General features: G+C 35.7%; 1 protein-coding gene across 1 annotated transcript in view; it reads left to right on the forward strand.

Annotated features, from left to right (window-relative positions):
* Nucleotides 1-22,563, forward strand: part of HOMER1 (homer scaffold protein 1) — a 124,076-nt gene that overhangs the window by 60,499 nt on the left and 41,014 nt on the right. Inside the window, exon 5 of the mRNA XM_036098181.2 lies at nucleotides 6,373-6,512. Within this exon, the coding sequence (XP_035954074.1) occupies nucleotides 6,373-6,512 (140 nt within the window). The remainder of the gene's footprint in view (nucleotides 1-6,372; nucleotides 6,513-22,563) is intronic.

Below are 22,563 nucleotides of genomic sequence, written 5' to 3' on the forward strand. Positions count from 1 at the left end.
CCAGAAAGAAAATAGAATGGCAGGAGAGGGGAAGACAGGGTCAGAAATTGTCACTTAAATTTGAGGAAGATATAGGGAAAGACACTGAAAGTGGTAGGAAATGAAGCAGCAGAAAATGTTAGCACAGAAGTCAAGCATTTTAAGTTAGAGGCAGTGATTTGTCAGTGTCAGAGGGGGCTTCCAATAGGATGAGACTTAAGAGGACTTTAAACTGGGGCGCCTGGGTGGCTCAGTCCTTAAGGATGCCAGGATCCTGGGATCAGGCCCCGCATCAGGCTCCCTGCTCAGCGGGGAGTCTGCTTCTCCCTCCCCCACTCCCCCTGCTTGTGTTCCCTCTCTTGCTGTCTCTCTGTCAAATAAATAAATAGAATCTTAAAAAAAAAAAAAAAAAGGACTTTAAACCTAACAAACTGGAGTTCGCTGGTAATTACAGGTGGACTGTTGGTAAAGAAGAGCAATGTGAAGTAGTTTCTAGAATGAAAGGAAGTAGAGTTAGTGACTTTGGGCTATTCTTGAGGCAGAAATGTTTGGTAGTGAGAATAAGGTCACAAATACTATTTTCTTTTGTATGAGGAGAGTAAGAGTTTAACATGATAATCTCAGGGGGATGTGACGCTAAGAATTTTTTTTTTTTTGTAGAATGTATGTGTGGGAGTGATTTGCATATGCTTTTAAATGTAAGGAATGAGTAAAGGAGAAAGAGAAGAATAGGAAGGGAATCATTGATGGAGCATTGTGCTGAAGAAGGTAATATTGTGAGGGAAGAGGATGGAAACAAATGAGCCACTTCTTTATCTGAGACAGGAGGGAAGGATAAAAATATATTCAGGTACAGATAGGGGGAAGACTGAGTAAGTCCATGCCAGTTTCTCTTTTCTCTGGAAGGAAGAGTTATGTCATTCACTGAGAGGAAAGACAGCTGAAGAAAGAGAGAGCTTGAACACAGGTTTGGAACAGCTGTTAGGTAAAGTAAAAAAAAGAAGAGCCAAGTGAGAGTAGTAAGTAAAATTAAAGATTACTTGGCTCTTAGATGTCCATCGACAGATGAATGGATAAAGAAGGTGTGGTATATATATACAATGGAATATTATGCAGCCATCAAAAGGAATGAGATCTTGCCATTTGCAACGACGTGGATGGAACTGGAGGGTGTTATGCTGAGCGAAATAAGTCAATCAGAGAAAGACATGTATCATATGACCTCACTGATATGAGGAATTCTTAATCTCAGGAAACAAACTGAGGGTTGCTGGAGTGGCGGGGGGGTGGGAGGGATGGGTGGCTGGGTGATAGACATTGGAGACGGTATGTGATATGGTGAGCACTGTGAATTGTGCAAGACTGTTGAATCACAGATCTGTACCTCTGAAACAAATAATACAATATATGTTAAAAAAAAAAAAAAAGAAGATAGCAGGAGGGGAAGAATGAAGGGGGGAATCAGAGGGGGAGATGAACCATGAGAGACGATGGACTCTGAAAAACAAACAGAGGGTTCCAGAGGAGGGGGGTGAGAGGATGGGTTAGCCTGGTGATGGGTATTAAAGAGGGCATGTTCTGCATGGAGCACTGGGTGTTATGCACAAACAATGAATCATGGAACACTACATCAAAAACTAATGATGTAATGTATGGTGATTAACAATAAAAAATAAAAAAAAATTACTTGGCTCTTTAAGAGCATAATTGAAGTTAGGGCTCAGAATTATTTTCATGATGCTAATCAACCTATTTAGCAGTGTATTCTCTTATTGCACTTGGTAGTTTGGGCACATAAGAATATGGAATGATGGTTCAGTTGATAGGAATTGGAAATTGACAAGATAGTTGTTGTGGAAGGAAGCCCCCAAATGCTAATGAGAATATAATTAAGGTGATTGGCTTTCTGGTATAGACTGACCATGGAGAGGAATAAAGCCAGATTGCACCTGACAAAGTCGCATAATGGAAGAGGGCCAAAAGATACCAAGTTGAAAAGCAAGTGGGAAGGGTGTGGATTAGGTTGAGAGGATAGGAGGATGTACAACACCTCTTACCTGTTGGAATCAAAACTAGTAGTTGATGAGTTAATCAAAAAAGTCAGTTAATGTGAAGAAGTCTTTAAAGAATCTTTAAGTTTATAAATTAAAATTCGATAATACTGTGTTTTATGTATTCACCAATATTTTTTTTTAAGCTGAAACCTCTTTGAATATGAATCTGTTGATTGGAATTCTGTGTTATCTTTCTTACATAAATCATACTCATGATTAATTGTCTACAATTTCCTGTTTCTCTTTTCCTTTAAGTAGAGCTAACCCTAGTCACTTGCAAAGAAATCTGAGTGTGATAGTAGATTTTCTTGTCATTATTCTGTTACTTGTAGATTTTATTTTCTAGCCATTTACTTTTTAGTCGTTTCAAAACATATGGTTTGGTTTTCATCAAAATAACCACTCTAGCTTTGCATTCAGACTTTATTAGTTTGCATAATATTTAATTCAGCTATATAATTATATAAATACAACTGGCATAAACATGGTTGGGACAGATACAGCTGATTCTTGGTAAGCATTTAATGTAGCTGGTAGAAAAATATGCAGAATAGAGATTAACCCACTAGCACTGTGCCTCAGCCAGTTAGTACACTTTACATAGGGAAGGAAGAGCATGAGTTAATCTAGAGTCAGGTTACAAAGAATTTCTGTGGATGTCAGAAAATGGGATTTCAGAAGTGGTGACCAGGTATGGGGAATGGCTTAGCCAGTAGTAGACATTTGATCTCCGCCTCATTTTCCTTTATGTATCCTTTTGTTCTTCTGTGTCTCTTCCCTGGCATTTCTTTCTATATCCACAGCCATGGAAACTCAAAATCATAAGGTCCTTCCTGTCTGAGCCTCTGCCCAGAAAAGAGTGTTCTCATCTTCTTTTAAATAGAAAAGACTGAAATAGAATAAGTCTTCTTTGAATGTTTATTAAATGAAAAAGAGAAGAAGCTATGTTTTCCTTAAGTCAGAAATGATGGAACTGTAACAGGAACTTTAATTTTAGTCTTTACTGGAATTCAGTGGAAGGTGTTGGTGGTATTTGGTCTAGTGGTGAAGAGCACTGCTACCACATCCTTCCCACCCACTCTCCTGCTACAGCACAGACCAGAGGGGAGCTGGGTGATCCCCCTGGGAAGGCCTGGGGAGAGGGCCCGGCTCATTTCTTTTCCACAGGATTCAGAGTATTTCCTTTTGTGGGGTTTTTTTGTTGTTGTTTTTTATTGGTTTGTTTTATTTTTGGCTTTCCTGCCATTCCATAAATGAGTAGAGAGAGAATTCTTTTTTTTTTTTAGATTTTATTTATTTATTTGACAGAGAGAGATACTGCGAGAGAGGGAACACAAGCAGGGGGGAGTGGGAGAGGGAGAAGCAGGCTTCCCGCTGAGCAGGGAGCCCAATGCGGGGCTCGATCCCAGGACCCCGGGATCATGACTCCAGCCGAAGGCAGATGCTTAACAACTGAGCCACCCAGGCGCCCTGAGAGAGAATTCTTAAGAAGCAATTCCTGAATCTTACATATGCTCTGTTTTTATTTATATTTTATGTTTCACGCTTCTCATTTTTCTTACCAACTTTGGTAGACACATATACATACATACCCATATATCAAAGAAGGTATTGTTTGATAATTTTTTTCCTTAAAATGGCTACTAGCCATATTAGCTTAAGAATGTCTTTCTAAAGACAAACTATCCTTTTTTTCTTTCAAAAATTTGTAGTCTAATATATCTCCAAGTTTTTTATTTTAATGTTTGAATTAAGGTATAAAATGTTGACTTTATATAAGGTATGTTTTTTTAATAGGAATAACTGAAGTTGAATGTTTAAGAAATTACACAAAATGTAGTTTGAAAAAGAACTCAGTGTTTGGAATACATTAAATAAAACAACTTTCACTGTGTTGCTTTTAACATATGTGAAGTTCCCAGAAGGTTTGACAGAATACTTTTGACTACCTGGGGGGTAGTTAGAAGTCAAAGGAGTTTCATGCTCTTATATACTGTTGTAACTGTTGTAACTCTCTTATGAGCAAATACTAATTTTCTTAATTTTTAACCTGCTTTTAAAAAAAAGGTGCTCTCTGGGCTTTTTGTTTTCATTTTAGATACAATGTGTAGGGTAACGAAACATGCCTTTCATTAAATGTAGCTAATATTCAGGTTTTCTGATGGAAAGCTTGTCGGTTTGCAGTACTGGAATTGTTGTTACTTCTATACCTTTCTTCTTCTTCTCCTTCCTTTTGTCCTTCCTAGCCTGCCTCTGAAATGGTCTTTCTACTTCAGTAACGTCAACATTCTTAGCCTTCCCAAGACCCATGTACCAAAACCCTCATTGACCCCCAGAAGGCAGGGAGAACCAGAACCTCTCTCTCTCTTAATCCTAATCTACTTTTGTCCCTCACACTCTTATCAATCAATTCTAGCAAATCTCCAAGTGAATCCTTAGTTGCTAACACTGGTTGTGCCCTCTTAGGTTAGCAAGGTCATTTGTGGGGCGGCTGGGTGGCTCAGTCGGTTAAGCATCTGCCTTTGGCTCAGGTCATGATGCCAGGGTCCTGGGATCGAGCCCCGTGTTGGGCTCCCTGCTCAGAGGGGAGCCTGCTTCTCCCTCTTCCTCTGCCTTCCATTTCCCCTGGTTATGCTCTCTCTAATAAAATCATTAAAAAAAAACAAACAAGGTAATTTGTTCCTGTTCTCATTTCCCCTGAATCAACTTACTGTTCAACTGATTGGACAGTCCACCTTGATTATTTTAGTTTGGTTTGGCCTTTCTTGAAGAGAAATAGCTCTGATTTATTTCTGCGTGCTGCTTCAACTTATTCTGGCTAATTGATATGATCCATAATTGACCTAGAAGTAGTCACTTGGGATATCGTTCCCATTTTATGTTGTCACATTATACATAAACCTTATTCATGCATTGACTCTCAGTTACTTGAAGCAAAGAGGATTTAAGAGAGAGATTTTAAAAGAAAAAAATTAAAGGTCAAAATAGAGGTTCCATTAATAATTGAGCAATAGTTAAGTGATAAGGTGGAATCAAGAAAGTAGCTTTTTTGACCTTTAATAGCTTGTATAATTTATAGCATTATAGTATTAGTTAAAATATTTAAATGTGAAATAAAATACATACAATTTAAAACCAGAAGCCCCTGAAAGAAATTCACCACATTAATATTTTCTATATTTCTTCTTAGCATTTCTCCTTGTGCCTTATTTTTATGTAAAGTATATAAATTATCATAATCTAAGATATCTCCTTATATGCTCATATTTTTCTAATTATAAGCATTTTCCTGTGTTACACATATTTTTCTTGTTGGTTTTTTTTTTTTTTTTTTTTAAAGTAAGCTCTATCCCCCATGTGGGGCTCGAACTCACAACCTTGAGCTCAAGAGTCACATGCTCCACCAGCTGAGCCAGCCAGGCACTCCTCTTATTTTTATTTGAAGAAATCCTGTATTCTTTCAGGTTGGCAGATTATGACCATACCCACCCACTCTCCTATTGGACACTGATGTTTTCCTTTTCTTCCTTACCATAGGCTAATATTTCAGTTGTGAAGTTTTAGTGCCCAGAGATCACAAGGCATCCACAAAGCTGCACTTAAAATGATCTGGTGTGAGGGCCTCCCCTGGTTAACAGGTTTATCCAATGACCCCCCAGTTCTGATCTCTACTAATACCAAATTCAGATAATCTTATGGTGCCAGTCAAAATAATAAGTGTCAGCTTGAGCTTCATTTTAAATTCCATTTATTTTCTAGAGGAACAAATTAAATTCACCTTGATAGACAAAACTTAATTAAAAGTAGAAATAAGACAAATTTTGTGAAGAAAAATAATTCCATTATTCAGGCAAGCTGAAATATACTCCCTCTGTGTATGTTACAGAGGGATTTCTGGCTGCTTTTGTAGATAACTCTGGCATTGAAAAGTAGGGCGGGTAAAAAAAATTAAAACTTGTTGAAGATTTCATTCTTCCCTTTGCCTTCTTACCTTCCCAAGTAAAATCACATTTTCTTGCATTTTTGTGCTTCTTTTCTTAAGTAATTCTTTGAATATCTTTTATTCTAACCAATTAGTTGCTTATATAAACCCAAAAGTTCTTGAGTTCTTTGAAACTGCATTTCTGAATTGTATTGTTGTGGATAGTTTTCTTAGGAGTTGCTTTGCTTTAAAAAATTATTTCTCCTTTAAATTTTATTTTTTACCTCTTTGACTCAAATTTCAATGGAAATATAGTTTATAAGTAAGCATACATTGGAGTCACTTTTAACTTTAAGATTATCTTGTATATTTTACCAAAAGTATAACACTTTTATCCCCTACCCCCTTTTTTTAAAGGAATCGGCAGGCGGGGATCTTCAGTCTCCTTTAACACCAGAAAGTATCAATGGAACAGATGATGAAAGAACGCCTGATGTGACACAGAACTCAGAGCCAAGGGCTGAACCAACTCAGAATGCATTGCCCTTTTCACATAGGTACAGATTCAATTCACCCATCATGATTAAATAAAATGTGTAGATATGGAAACTTACTTGGTTTCAGATAAGTCTTGCAAAGTTACAACCCTGAGTGAAAATTCCAGTCTTTTTTTTTTTCTGTTTCTGTTAACCTCAGAAAGGTTTTTAAATAATTTATAGTTGATAGATGCCTAGATGGACTAGAATGAACATTTCCTTCATGTAGAAAAAGGGCTACTGAGTTAATTGCAGTACAAATCATTTTTCAGTGAAACAGTGTATTATTGTAAATCTCTTCTACTTATTTTTTTAACACAGCCCTCAAAAGTCCCCTTTGTTAACCTGGGTTTCGTTTCCACTTTCGTCTTTGTTCTTGAGGGTTATAAATTTTTTTAATCAGCTTCCTACTCTGAAATCAAGCTTTACCATACTCTTAGAGGTGATCTCACCATTGGATTTCACAGAAGGAAGCAAGTTATTGTTGTAACTTATATTCATGTTAATGTCAGATTTAGTTTTTCATACCAACTAACAGGAGATAAATCTTCTAGTAATTCTGAACTGTAAAATAATTTGATATTTCAAAAGATACAATTTATCTTAAATATGTTCTAAACCAGTTACAGTGATTATTTGCCATATTGGTGGTGTTTTTCGAAAGTAGGGAGGTCTGCGGAACTGCAGCATTGCAAATATAAACAGGTACCTATCGGTTATTGTCTTAAAGTTAATTTTTATCCTTCTTTGGAAACTTTTGACTAGGTAGTTTTAACTAAAATGGAGAAAATAGTTTTCCTATGTTGTACATGTCTTTTGAGAACCAATTTTTAAAACATCAAATTCTTTAGCATATTCAGAACAATTGTGAAGGAGATATTCCAGACTCTTTTTTCATGAGCATTCTAATTTTGATTGAATTTGTTGAATATTAGGGGCAGCATAGATTATACATATTAGAGAATAACATTGAGAGACCTCATGATCAGGCTGAGGAAGAAGAAATTAGTTACGGGTTTTTTAAGGAATGTGTTAGGAAAACTTTTTTGACTGAAAGACTATTATAATTTTGTTCCTAAAAATGCTAATAATTTTGCATACAACGGTAGACATATCTTAGAATTATCATGGAGATCATGCTTTAATTATTGTAAGCATATTCTCTTTTCTATTGCTACCAAAATAACTGAAGACATAAAAAATTTATTAGTTCCTCTGAAGACAATGTTCACATTGATAAGTAAAACATACAAGTTTTTTGAATATGCGATTACAATTGAAGATTTGTAGTTTTTAAAAAATATGTTGAGGGAAGGAGAAATTTTATTCCTATTAAATTTAACATACCCATTTAAAAGATGTAAATGCACTGAACATAATTATATATCTGATTTCTTTGGCTAACACTTAAACGAGCCATGTGCATTGAATACTATAGCATTTCAAAAGAAGAACTTTTGTGTTTAACATTTGTAGAACTATTTCTAATTTACTTTATGCACCTAAAATTCCCCGAATGTTTGTTGTTTTGATAATCCTTAGTATTTGGAGTTATTAAATGGGACTAGTCATCTTCTATTGATGTTCTCTTTTCCTGGGATTCTAATAGGAGTTACTTACTTTGACTTGAAGGTACAGCTTCTTTGACTACTAGAATCTATAGATTAGTCATGGAGATATTTGAGTTCTGAAAAAATTTAACAGGTCATTTTAAACTTTTAATTATGTTAAAGGTGTTGTACAATCTTAATAGTTTTCTTGTTATACTGTTTTAAAAATACTTTAGCTTACAAGATTTCAGAAGACTTATTTTCTGAACTAGTTTTGATTTCCATCTAAGATAGAAGATTCAGTGTTTTATAACCAGTGTTAGAATCCCAAAATAACAGAAGAGACCTCAAAGATGGTATAAGCCAGGACTGTGGTAGTTTGAAATCAATTTAGGTTATCTGTGGCATTCTGAAAAATTAAACATAAAATAGGAAACATCAGAGTAAAATTCACATTAGGAGTAGAAACTTTATTTCATTCAGTAATACATAGATTTGTGTGTGTGCTGGATTATAGTGTAAAAACGTCAAAGTTTGAAAGCATGTGCCTTCGACACGTGAGGAGACTAAATCCCAGAGCTTAGGTGAGTTGTCCTGGCTCACATAGTTGATTAGTAAAAACTTGAGTAGGGCTGCAGCTCACATTTTGACCCCAGTAGATACTGCCAGTTAGTTAACAGTGCATTTTAGTCAAATTCCCATCACAAGTACATGGTAGTGTCAGGAAGTTAATAACTTCCTATCCTAGGAGAACTCTGTAGAAATAAGCTCAGCGTTTCATGAATTAGAAACAGCAAGAATATTAAAATAATTTTTATTTAAATTTGAAACTTGTAAATGTTTAAACTTGACATGCTGTTCTTTTTTTTAATGGCAAAGGAAGACAAAATCTGTGTATTTTAAGGCTATTTAGACTATTTTGCCTTCTTCCTTAGTATTTATTTCAACAGAAAAGAATGAACAAAAAATATATTTTGCCAACATTTCTCTGTTCTGGTTGAGCAAAATCACTAGAATATCTATGTGTTGTGGTTGCATGAAGGAAGGATATGGAGAACAGTGACCTAGTCAGTCAAATTCGTTAAGAGTTGATGGTAGTAATAGCACTTAGGAAGCCAATTTGTGCTCTTAGAATTCAAACCGTGTGCCTAAATCTCATGAACTCATTAGTTAACATACCAAAAGAAGGCCTTGATTTTCATTTGGTCCTGAAAATTTTAGGAGTTGCATTATAGTTGGTTCTTTACTCTGTTTCACATACTCTTTAAAAAGTACTAGCTTTAAAGACAAAAGCAAGATTTTTTTGTTACTCTTTAAACTTAAACAGATTTTCAAATATATATGAGAGAATACTATGATAAACTCCCAGGAATGCATTACCCAGCTTCAAGAGTTACGAAAAAATGGCCGGTCTTATTTCTACGTCTGCCCACTCTTCCACTTTTGTATTATTTTGAAAGCAAATCCCAGACATATAATCTCATCCACAAATACTTTTTAAAATTACTTTTGAGCTTTTTAAAAACTTACTTACTAAGGTAGTACAGCTTTTTATATTCTATCTCAGTGGCATTATAGGGTTACCTTGAATTATTTACTCTTTTCTTTGATTTTTAATTACACTGCTGAACTAAATTTTAGAATGTATGGGCTATTCAGTACTCCTTAGTCAAGTGCTGTTTTTATGTCCTTGCCATAAGCTATGCAAAAACACTCTCATTGAATTAGTTTCAAGAAATTAATGTTTTTAGTGTATTTATTTAAATGCTTTTAAAAAAATTTTAGAGGTATGTAAAAGGGAATTATTGAAGATAAAAATGTTTACTAATTTCTTTGGAGAAATGACATTACATTTTATCTAAATTGCTATATTTTCTTAAAAAAATTATTTTTTAACCTAAATGATAAAAATCATTTTGGGACTGAGCAGGTATACACTGACCCACTGAAGTGTTCAGGGCATCCTTTGAGACCTTAGTCTTAGATTAGCTATGTACTAAATAAAGTAGCTGTATACCAATAGACCAGCATATACAAATGGGGGAAGGTTTTGTTTTCTTATTCCAGGGACTTACTGTTTGCATCATAATATCAGCTGTATGGAATTCTGGAAATTACTTGTTCTTAATAATAAGAAAGTCTAGGATTTTTTTTTTTTAAGACTTAAAACTATCTAAAATTCTCTTGGAAAGAGTTATAGTTTTCCAGTGCTGTTAGAATGTAACACTGAAAACTAAAACTTTTTATTTTGTTCATCGTAAATTTATGCTCCCCCACATATACAATAATATATTGATAAATAACTGCTGTTATCATATTTCTGAGAGTCCAGAACTGGTATATATACGTTAGTAATTTGTGAAGCTATTTTTGTACTGATAAATTTTAATAACAGTTTGATTATATTCATGAAAAATAGGCTCTTTTAAGCCTGATTATATTTAAATTCTTTTAAGGTTTAGATAGTATATTCTTATGGTGCTGCTAGTACACATTTTGGGGCTACTGCATGTATCTTCTGTTAAAGAGATTTTTCTGCCACTTTGTGTGTTTCCAGCAGGTATTCATTAAAGGACGTATGCACAAATGTTACTCGTTAGTATATTGATTTTGCTTTAAACCAGTGTAACCACAGTTTTACTCAAATTTATGAAATCTGGGTGGGTTCATTTCATTTCTATTTAATAGAGTAATTTCTTCATATCAGAGTTTCGGAAAGTTACTGCTTTAGAATGGATTAGGGATTTTTGTACAATTTCAAAAACTAAATTTCATTAGAAAATTTATACACTGTTTTAGTTACATGTTAAAATTTTTTAAATAGTGCTTTATTTTGAATTAAACACTGTTTGTACTTACTTGAAAGATGATACAAACAAGAAAAAAGTGAATGACTGTTAAGAGCTCTGGGGTACTATACACTCCCCAGCTATGCCATCTGTCTCCCATTTTTATGAATAATAGGCAAAACTTACAAGATCTTAGTTAGGAACTAAAGTAGAAATAATCTCTGTGGCTAACTTTTGTTTGGGTAAAATATTATTTGTAAAACTGGAACTTGGTTTCACAAGAAGTATTTTATCATTAATACCATTGCAGGTGAAAAATTGAAGTTGTAGAATTCTCATTGTTACAGTTACAAACGACTTAAATATTATTATTCTTCCACCATTGAACCTCAAAAATGAGATTAGGATTTTTAAAAATTAATTTGAAGGCTAAGACAGATTATGAGAGATTGTAGTATAACAATTTAGAGATGTCAGAATTTCTTTTACCATAATTGTGAACGGATAACATTTTATAGGAAGTGCTGTAGTAATTTCATAATATATACAGTTTACATTCTCTGGGAGGTGAGAAGCAATTTATGTATTTTTAAATAAGATGCAGGGCGCCTGGGTGGCTCAGTTGGTTGGGCAACTGCCTTCGGCTCAGGTCATGATCCCGGGGTCCTGGGATCGAGTCCCACATCGATCCCCCTGCTCCCCCTGCTCACTGCGGGGAGCCTGCTTCTCCCTCTCCCTCTGCCTGCCACTCCCCCCTGCTTGTGCTCTCTCTCTCTCTCTGTCAAATAAATAAATAATAAATAAATAAGATGCAATAAAAAAAATAGAATATAGTGACCAGGAGTATTTACTTTATTAGCTTTCTAAATAAGTATACTTAAATTTCCTATCCTGCATTTTTTTTTTTTTTTTTTTTTAAGATTTTTTATTTATTTGCGAGGGAGAGAATGAGAGACAGAGAGCATGAGAGGGGGGAGGGTCAGAGGGAGAAGCAGACTCCCTGCTGAGCAGGGAGCCCGATGTGGGACTCGATCCCGGGACTCCAGGATCATGACCTGAGCTGAAGGCAGTCGCTTAACCAACTGAGCCACCCAGGCGCCCTCCTATCCTGCATTTTTAAAGAATTAATCTTTATTCCCTTCTAATGTCTTATAAAATATTTTGAAGAAAATGTATAAATTTGCTGAAGCATTTTTTTCAGGTGTTACCACCTAAAATAGGTTATTTGCTAGAAGAAAAATACTATTCATATGAGATAGACATTACTAACTCCCCTCCGTTAGGGATTAGTCCTTTCCCCTTCTCCCTCTCTGCCTTGCCAGTGTAATTAATGAGAAAGAATGTTCACCAGCCCATCCCCAGTGATTGTCAGGTTCTCTTTTCAAAATGACTAGCTGGAGTTAGACGTATGGTCATTCATAATGGAACAGATTGATCCTAGATTAATTATGATCTCTTCCCTGTAGAGGGCTTTTAAAATTCCTTTTATCGTTTCATGTCTGTTTTTAAAAGACCATAGTGGGGATCCTATTGGAAGGGGGGGTGTGTGATATATAGAAAGTTCTTTTCTAGGACTTAGAGGAAAATGTTCTTCCTTTGAGTTTGGATTCCCATCTTTCCTCTTATTAGAGAAGTAAGGGACAAGATCAAGATATGAACATAGGCAGAGGTCAAACAAGCCACGTAAATGTGTGACATTTGTGGTATGTATGGCAGTAAGGAATGGTGAGGTCTGTGGTAAAGCGAAGTGTGCAAGGTTCATCTGAAGTTACTAAGGTTTTTTTTAAGTAAGGCCATACAGAGGGATGAGGCCTAGATGACCCATCTTGTTTCTAGTCTAGACTTTCAAAAGGAAACTGATTTATATATGGTTTAGCCCAAGGTAAGGATTTTAAACATATTCTAGCTAGTAATATTCATTGTTGTAATGACCTTATAAACTCTTGGTGGAGGTATTTGGGAGGATATATATGCAGATGAATCCTGGATATTATTTCCTCTTTGGTGACATATTACTCTGACAGGTGTTTTCTCTTAAACACAAAAATCACACAATTTCTGTGGTACGGTATATATAGACCATTCCATGGTCATCAGATGAGCCTTCCCAGCTTTATCACCTTGTGCTTCTGTAGCAGTTGCTCCAAATGGCTTGTAGTTCTCCACATATAACCAACCACGCAACCATGCTTTCTCATCTGCAAGTCTTTGCTTCCTTGTTTTTGGAATATTCTCCCTTCTCTTTGCAATGGCTGTGTACCTACACTCTGTATTTCTTCCCATCCACCTCTGCCTGTAACTGGACCACCAACTGGTCAACCCCTATATATCCTTTAACCTCTAGCACCACTGCCTCTGTAAACTTACTCTAATGCCCTCACGTGTCCTCCTCTGTTAAATCCCTGTTACCTCCTGATTTACATATAGAGGTTAAAATTAACTTATCAGCATCGCCCGGGTCAAGGATTGTGTTTTACTCATTTGTATTCCTGGTGCTTGGCATGGTGGACAGTCAATAAACCAATGAATGAAACAATTTCCCTCACAGAAATCGAGTACATGCGTTGAATACCCTTGGTACAGTGCTTCAGTCAGCTAAAGTTATGCCTATAAGTTCATAAGACCTTGAAGCTAAAATATAAAACTAGTTATATTCTTTGAAATTCAGTTACTCTTAACAAATTTAAGTCTTGGGTTTAACTGACTTAGCCTAATTTTCTTCAAAATTTCCTAGTTTGTGTAAAGAAATTTTGAAGATAATGTGTTAATAGACAGTGTTCTTAAGTAGTTGAATAATGTGAGAGATGCTAAAATGTGCATTTTCATTGTAATAGAATAATTTTTTGTCTTTTTGATGATTTCCTTTTTATTTAAAAAGCAGTGCAGAATGATTCAATGATGTATTTTCTGTGGAGTTAGACAATATTTATATTCTTTGTTTTTAAAACCAATTATAACCAAAATGTGTTTTTAAAAATTTCATCTCTTAAAAGGTCAACACAAGTACTTATTATTTGACTCAAAGAAGTAAAATTAAAGACTATTGATTTTTTAAAATTGAGAATTGTACTATGTACATTTGGCAGAAGTAAAGATTGGGGGCAACTCTGGCTTCATGAGATAACACATTTCACATGGAAATAAGCGCACAATTAATACACTGAAATGTGTTGAAAGTAGTCATGCTTCAGGGACTACTCCTTCTTTGTAGGGATAAAAAATGTAGATGTGACTAACCAATTGAAATAAATGTACATTTTATTTTTATTTTCCATCAGTTTGCCATTTTCCACGGAGTTTAGCTTGGTCATATATCCAGTGTAGAGAAGATGGTTCATTTTTATGACTCTGGCCTGAATTGAAGTTTACACATTGATAGTAGAACTTTGGAGATAGAAGAAACTTTCTCTGTATTACATAGTCCATCCACTTCATTTTACAAAAGTATAAGCAAGTCCAGGGAAGGTGTGAGGTATTCAGCATCAGTATTTGTTAATGGCTAGATTAGAACAGAGAGATCTCCAAAGGCATTGTTCATTACGGTCCTTCCTGGTTGAGGCAGTGCTCCTTCTAAACTTCAAGAGAGTTTGTTTTCTGTATCATACTTCAAGATACTTTTCATCCAGATTTTTGTTATTGTTCAACATACTTACCACTACTAACTAAACCCCCCTACTGGATTCTTAGCTTATGGAGTAAGTTTTATTAACTTGGATTTCTTGGTATCCCATATAGTTTCAAGCCATTAGGTATGTAATAGATAATGAATAAATTTGTTGAGCAAATAAATGAATATGTTTTTGCCATTACTGAGATGACAGAGGTAAATAAGTTGGTACATTTTGATCATTAGCAACAAAAATACATATTAGACAGGGTCAACAAAGATATCAATATGAAGAATAATTAGTTTACCTTTTTAATTCCAACAGGATCCACTTAGCTGTTAATATTCCCATTAATAATTTTGGTAACTGCTTTATTGAAATGTAATTCACATACTAAATAATTCACCTATTTAAAGTGTACAGTTCAGGGGCGCCTGGGTGGCTCAGTCGTTAAGCATCTGCCTTTGGCTCGGGTCATGATCCCAGGGTCCTGGGATCGGCCGCATTGGGCTCCCTGCTCTGCGGGAAGCCTGGTTCTCCCTCTCCCACTCCCCCTGCTTGTGTTTCCTCTCTCGCTGTGTCTCTCTGTCAAATAAATAAATAAAATCTTTAAAAAAAAATGAAGTGTACAGTTCAGGGGGGGTTTTGGTATATTTATAGAGTTGTGCACCCAACACCACAATCGGTTTTAAAACATTTTCCTGGGCACCTGGGTTGCTCAGTGGGTTAAGCGTCTGCCTTCGGCTCAGGTCATAATCCCAGGGTCCTGGGATCGAGCCCCGCATCGGGCTCCCTGCTCGGCGGGAAGCCTGCTTCTCCCTCTCCCACTCCCCCTGCTTGTGTTCCCTCTCTCACTGTGTCTCTCTCTGTCAAATAAATAAATAAAATCTTTAAAACAAACAAACAAACAAAACCATTTTCCTCACCTCCCCCCAAATCCTGTACCTATTAGCAGTTACTTTCTTTTTCCCTTTCACGCACTCCCCTTTTCCCCATTCTGAGGCAACACTAATCTTTCTGTCTCTGTAGATTTGCCTGTTCTGGACATTCTTTATAAATGGAATCATACAATATGTGGTCTTTTATGACTAAATTCTTTCACTTGGCATGAGTTTTCAAGGTTCATCCACATTGTAGAATGTATCAGTACTTCATTTCCTTTTATTGCTGTATGATATTCCATTGTGTCGATATACTGCATTTTATTAATCCACTCATTGGTTGATAGACATTTGTGTTGTTTCCACTTTTTGAAAGTTCCACCATTGTTATGAATAATGCTGCTATGAATATTCATGTACAGGTTTTTGTGTGATACATGTTTTCAGTTCTCCATGTCTATCCTAGGAGTAGAATTGCTGGACCATACGGTAATTTGATGTTAACGTTTAGAGGAACTGCCAAACTGTTTGCAAAAGCAGCTGCACCATTTTACATTTCCACCAGCAGTATATAAGGGTTCCAGTTTCTTCACATCATCAGAACTTGTTATTATCTGTCTTTTTTATTACACCCATCTTAGTAGGTGTTAAGGGCTTGTGGTTTCAATTTGTACATATTTCCCTGATGGCTCATATTGTTGAGCATCTTTTCATGTGCTGGTTGGCCACTTGTATGTGTTCTTTGGATGGCTAAAACTTTTGTATTGAAAAAAAAAAAAGTTTGGATGGCTACTCAGATCCTTTATCCATTTTTAATTGGGTTGTTTATCTCTTTTTTGTTGGGTTGGAATTCTTTATGTATTCTGGATATATAAACTCCTTACCAGATAATGATTTGCAGGCAATTCTGTAGGTTGTCTTTTCACCTTTTGGTAGTGTCCTTTGCAATACAAAAGTTTTAAATTTTAATTAAGCCTAATTTATCTATTTTTCCCCTTTGTTTCTTATAGTTTTGGTGTCCTAAGAAACCATTGCCTAATTCAAGGTCGCAAAGATTTACATGTGTGTTTCTTTTTTTTTTTTTTTAAAGATTTTATTTATTTATTTGAGAGAGAGAGAATGAGAGAGAGCACATGAGAGGGGGGAGGGCCAGAGGGAGAAGCAGACTCCCTGCTGAGCAGGGAGCCCGATGTGGGACTCGATCCAGGGACTCCAGGATCATGACCTGAGCTGAAGGCAGTTGCTTAACCAACTGAGCCACCCAGGCGCCCTACATGTGTGTTTCTACTGAGCGTCTAAACTCTTACATTTAGGTCTTATCCATTTTGAGTTAATTTTTATATACATTGTGAGAAGGAGGCCCCACTTCATTCTTTTGCCTGTGGATATCCAGTTGTCCCAGCACCATTTGTTGGACAGACCATTCTTTTCTTACTGAACTGTCTTGACATCCCTGTCAAAAATCAGTTGACTGTAGGGCGCCTGGGTGGCTCAGTTGGTTAAGCGACTGCCTTCGGCTCAGGTCATGATCCTGGAGTCCCTGGATCGAGTCCCACATCGGGCTCCCTGCTCGGCAGGGAGTCTGCCTCTCCCTCTGACCCTCCTCTCTCTCATTCTCTCTCTCTCAAATAAATAAATAAAAAAAAAATCTTTAAAATAAAAAAAAAAAAATCAGTTGACTGTACATGTGAGGGTTGATCTCTTATCCTATGCTGCTACCACACTGTCTTCATGACTGTAGCTTTGTAGTATGTTTTGAAATTGGAAATTTAAGTCCTCCAACTTTATTCTTCCTTTTCAAGATTGTTTCAGCTATGCTGAGTCCCTCGAATTTCTACATAAAGTTTAGGATGAGCCTGTGAATTTCTGCAAAAAAGCCCGTTGAAATTCTGATAGGGATTGCATTGACTCTGTGGAACAATTTTGGTGGCCATCTTATCAATGATAAGTCTATCAATCAGTGAACATGGGATATTTTCCCGTTTATTGAGCTCTTCAATTTCCTTAAGTGGCGTTATTTATTTTTCAGAGTGTAAGTTTTGTCCTTTTGTTAAATGTATTCCTAAGTATTTTATTTTTGATGTTGTTATTGGAATTTTTTTTTTAAGATTTTATTTATTTGAGAGAAAGAGCGCAAGAGAGAGCATGAGTGGGGGAAGGGAGAGGGAGAAACAGACTCCCCTGCTGAATGGGGAGCCCGATGTGGGACTTGATCCCAGGATCTTTGGATCATGACCTGAGCTGAAGGCAGACATTTAACCAACTGAGCCACCCAGGTGTCCCAGGTTTCATAATTTCAGAAAGAAAAACTAAGGCCTAGTGATGTACTTTAAAAAAATAGTGACAGTTTTATAAAAGAATTCTTCCTCTCAGTTCTTTTATCCTTTAAAATAGACAATTACCTTTTAAGAAGTAAACATAAGGAAAGCATATTGCTGTATTTGTCAAAGCACAGATTTCTAAAGCTACCAAATGAGGGGAGGAAATCACTAACCAATTAGAATATCAATGGGAAAAAAATTTAAAAACTGGGAATATAAAGAGCATCTATGAAAACCCCCCCAGCTAATGTCATACTTAATGGTGAAAGACTTAAAGCTTTCCCACTAAGATAAAGAACAAGAGAAGAATATCCACTCTTGTCCCTTCTATTCAGCATTGTACTGGAGGTTCTATCGTCATTCGGTCATCCATTTCCATAATAATGGCTAGAAAGTCTTAGTTTCCATAGCAAGGAAGGGAAGTATACTTTATCTTAGTGGTCTTGACACCCACAGGACCTCCTAGGTGCCAAGCCCTGAACTAATATTAGACATGGTTTATCACATTTTGGTTTTTTTGGAGAGATAAATATCTTGGGCAGAAATACTAAAGAAGAAAAATTACATACCTAAATAGACTACCTTCCCTTTTCCCCACTTCCATTTAAAAAAAAAATTCTGCTTTGAACATTTTTTCTTTTTATGGAAAAGCTGCCTTACTTCTTTAAGTCCTGATACCTGCTGGATAGTTTTTTTTGTAAAGTCAGAGAAGATCAGTTCTCCCAAGTTGGATTTTTTTCTTCTTCTTCTGCAGAAGAGAGCTAGTTTTCCTTGGCTCTCCGGGCCATCTTTAAGTTTTGGAACTTAGCAGAGTCACCATTTCCTATGGAAGAAGAGGATCTGCAATTTGTCCTAATAGAAAAGATGCAAATAATCCCTGACAGAGAGTAACTAACCTGGAAGAAACATGACACTTCTAAAATACCCAATCTTCACAGTTTACTTTTGAAGAGTCCAAAGAAGTAGAACCTTTAAAGAAGATATTTCACTGTTAGAATTCCTTTTCATTCCTAGATAGCGTTTAAAGGTATCTCCATGTAGCAGAAGAAAGAAATGTTTTGTTCCTTTGGCAGAGGGTAATACAGGCACACCTTGTTTTATTGTGCTTCCCTTTTTGCACTTACTAGCTCATGTGTTTCTTACAAATTGAAGGTCTGTGGCAGGCCCTAATTGAACAAGTCTCCTGGCACCATTTTTCCAAGAGCATTTGCTCACTTCGTGTCTCTTTGTCATATTTTGGTAATTCTCACAATATTTCAAACTTTTCATAATCATTATTATGTTTGATTTGCTGCAATCTCATCAACTTTTAACGGATGAGGAGTTGCTTCTTATGGACGAGCAAAGAAAGTGGTTTATTGAGATGGAATCTGCTCGTGGAGGAGATGCTGTGAAGATTATTAACGTGACAAAAAAGGATTTAGAGTATCCCATAAACTTAGGTGATAAAGCAGTGGCAGGGTTTGAGAGGACTGACTCCAATTTTGAAAGAAGTTCTGTGAGTAAAATGCTATCAAATAGCATCACATGCAACAGAGAATTTGTTGGTGGAAGGAAGAGTCAGTCGCTGCAGCAAATTTCATTGTCTCATTTTAAGAAATTGCCACAGTCACCCCAACCTTCGGCAACACCACCCTGATCAGTCAGCAGCCATCAACATCGAGGCAAGACCCTCTACCAGCAAAAAAGATTATAAAAGCTGCAAGCTCAGATGATGGCTAGCATTTTTTAGCAATATATTTTTTAATCGAGGTATGTACATTTTTTTAAGACATAATGCTATTGCACACTTGACACACTACAGTGTAGTGTGAACATAACTTTTATATGCCCTGGGACACCAAAAAACTCATTTGCCTCACTTGATTGTGATACTCGCTTTTTTGTGGTGGTCTGGAACTGAACCCTCCGGATCTCCAAGGTATGCCTGTCCACTTAATTTTCAGAAGACTTAAAAGCCCTTCATGAAGAGAAATTCCTATTTCTTGAGAATCAAAATAGCTATTATTCCTGACAAAAATAGTGGAAAATAATCAACCAGATTTGCAAAGTAGAACTGTTTGTATATGTCATTTCCTTTAAAACTTAATGTAGCCATTTTCCTACGTGTAATCTGATACTCATATCTTGGTCCATTTCTTTTGTGTCATATATGAGAACACTTAACTCCCCACCTCACAGGGATGTTGTGAGGCAAAATTTAAATGTTCCTAAAAAAAGTGTAGAATTAATAACTCTTGACTGTTTCTTTGTTGGTAGTTTCTATAATCATAAGATTTTGCTTATTTTTAAATTTACAAGTGCTTTTTTAGAGCTATGAATGGATATTAGGTATATTCAATTGGAAGTAAGATAATGAAGTTGTAATTGATTTATCAATGAACATCCTTGTATACATAATTTAAATGCATGAAACGTTGCACTGATTTTTTAACAAAGAGCTTTTATATAATTACAATTAAAGAAAAAGCTAAAGTAAATGTCTGGTTTCCCCTTTTATTTAATTGAGATTTAATTATACCTCTTAGAAAAAAAGGTAACCCAATTCATTAAATTCTAGTGAAAATGAAATCTACAATGAAATAGATACAAATTAAAGAAAAGAAGTGAAAATCTCGAAACAAGATTCAAGCATATAGAGAAGCCCAGAATTTAGACTTTGATAAAAGCTGAGTAAAACTCTTGTGTTATTAGTTAGAGGTGAAAGTAATACTTTGATTAGAAATAGGATTATTATAGTAATAGAAATTTGATAAGCACTTGCTTCATATGACAGCAGAAGGGTCTGAAAGAAAATTTGCATAAAGGAAAATGAGGTAAAAATCATGCATAGAAAATTCTTGATAGCCTGCAGAATATGGTTTCATTTGTACAATTTTATTTTCATAACATATGAACATAACAAAGTAATTATATAGTATTTTCTGTTTCACATAAATCAACCTGATTTTTTTTTTTTTTGGTGGGCAGCAAAGCAAGGTTTATTGAGCCATAGCAAAGTCATAGTACAAAGCTCCCAAGGGGGGAGGGGACCCAAGGGGATAGCCACCGAGTTTCTAAGTCTAGGGTTTTTATGGGCTTGTTGGCGACCTGTTTCAATCTGATTAACCCTCCCTGCACCTGTCATCCAGTCACGTTTTTGTCACCTATCTTATGGGAAAGGGTGGAGGGCTCCTTCCAGGGCGATGTAAAATCCCTTTAAGGGTTTGACCGGATTTTTGCAAGCAAAAGCTTAGTTACTGCGCATGCATTATCAGATAATGGCTCCCAGAGTGAGACTTTAAAATTGCTATCAACTGTCTACTTCTGCTTTGTTCTCACTGTCATAGTATCAAAAGACAAACCAATTCAAAGTGAATTTAGGGATTCAAGCTTATAATCTGTATTTGTAAACAATTTAGAAAATATTTTCTAAATTACCATATTATTTAAATATTTGTTTTGTAGCTTACTCTATATGCTATAAAAAGGAGAATGGATATATAGTCCTAGGTTAAGTATGTTGGGATCAAGAAAGCATTTGACATCACAGTGTTGTATTTTTGTATGCCTCTCTTTTTCAAAATGTCATAGCTTTAGATGAGCCTTGCATACTTCTCTTTATCAGTCTGCTCCCTAATGTCATATGTACCACAGAGTTCATTCATGTTGTTTAATTTGTTATTTAACTCCAGTAGGGGTGGGAACTCTACAAGGGGCTTTTCTTTGGCTAACTCAGTTTGTCCCTGTAATTGCTCCCTCTTTGAAAAGTTTCATAATTTGCCCTCACTTAAGAGTTTTATGCATATGCATTCATATCTACATGAATGATATAAATTGGTTCATAGTGTATTATTGATCCATAGTATATAGTATATTATTCTTTATCTAGTTTAGTGCTCATATGTTTGATTACTACAGGAAGAGTAATTTTTGGAAATTCTAACCTCAAAATAATGAGAAAAACCCTATGTGAATGAACAGCGAGCTAGTTTGAGGGTAATAATGAAATTATTGATAAAATTTCATGGATAAGCATTTATAAAAATAGAGCTCCTTGGGGGCAAATGGTGGCTCAGTTGGTTAAGTGACCAACTCATGATTTCAGCTCAGGTCACGATCTCAGGGTCGTCTTGAGATTGAACCCTGCATCAGGCTCCGCACTCAGCAGGGTATCTGTGACTCTCTCTTTCCCTCTGCCTCTCCCCCAGCTCACGTTCTCTCTCTCTCTAAAAAGAAATCTTTAAAAAAAAAAAAAAAGGGGCTCCTTTTAAAATAATTCTGAACCTGGTTTCTGTTGCCCCAACTGATTTTTTAACACCAAAAATGGAATCTAATACTGAGAAGTTACTTTTTGATAAAAAAATTTTAGAGGAAGTGTGCTTTTCTTTTCTCTAAAGCAGTCCCAAAATATGATAGCATTTGATATAATATGTGTACTCTTCTAAACAATCTGTCATAGAAAGGACATATTAAAGTTGGTGAACATGTGCTTCAGAAATATGAAGAAATATAACAGTATTAGTCATTACCTTAAGAGTATTACTTTTCGGATCTTTAAAATTTAGAAGGGCTATCTTGTATCAGTGCCCATTTTATTATGGAAACAGTTTAGAGAATGAATGCATCCTGAGCCTCATTTAATTCTAGAGAGAATTATTTCTTGGGAAGAAATATGAATAATATAATGGTTTTGTGATTATTGGTCTCTAAAAATAAAACACATTCTTACCATAATATCCATCTCATAAATAAAGGGGTAAACTTGGGTTCTCCTGGCCATGCCACCAGTAGTATTCATTTTAGGCAAATCACTTCATCTCTGTAAGCTGGTTTTCTTATCTATGAAGTAAAAGAGAGGAGTGAATAATGATGTCTAAGGCCCTTTCTCTTGATTACCTAAATGATCTTGCCATTAGTCAAGGAAATAAGTAAGATGTCCTC

The sequence above is a fragment of the Halichoerus grypus genome, chromosome 2, assembly GCF_964656455.1.
Source record: "Halichoerus grypus chromosome 2, mHalGry1.hap1.1, whole genome shotgun sequence".
NCBI lineage: Eukaryota > Metazoa > Chordata > Mammalia > Carnivora > Phocidae > Halichoerus > Halichoerus grypus.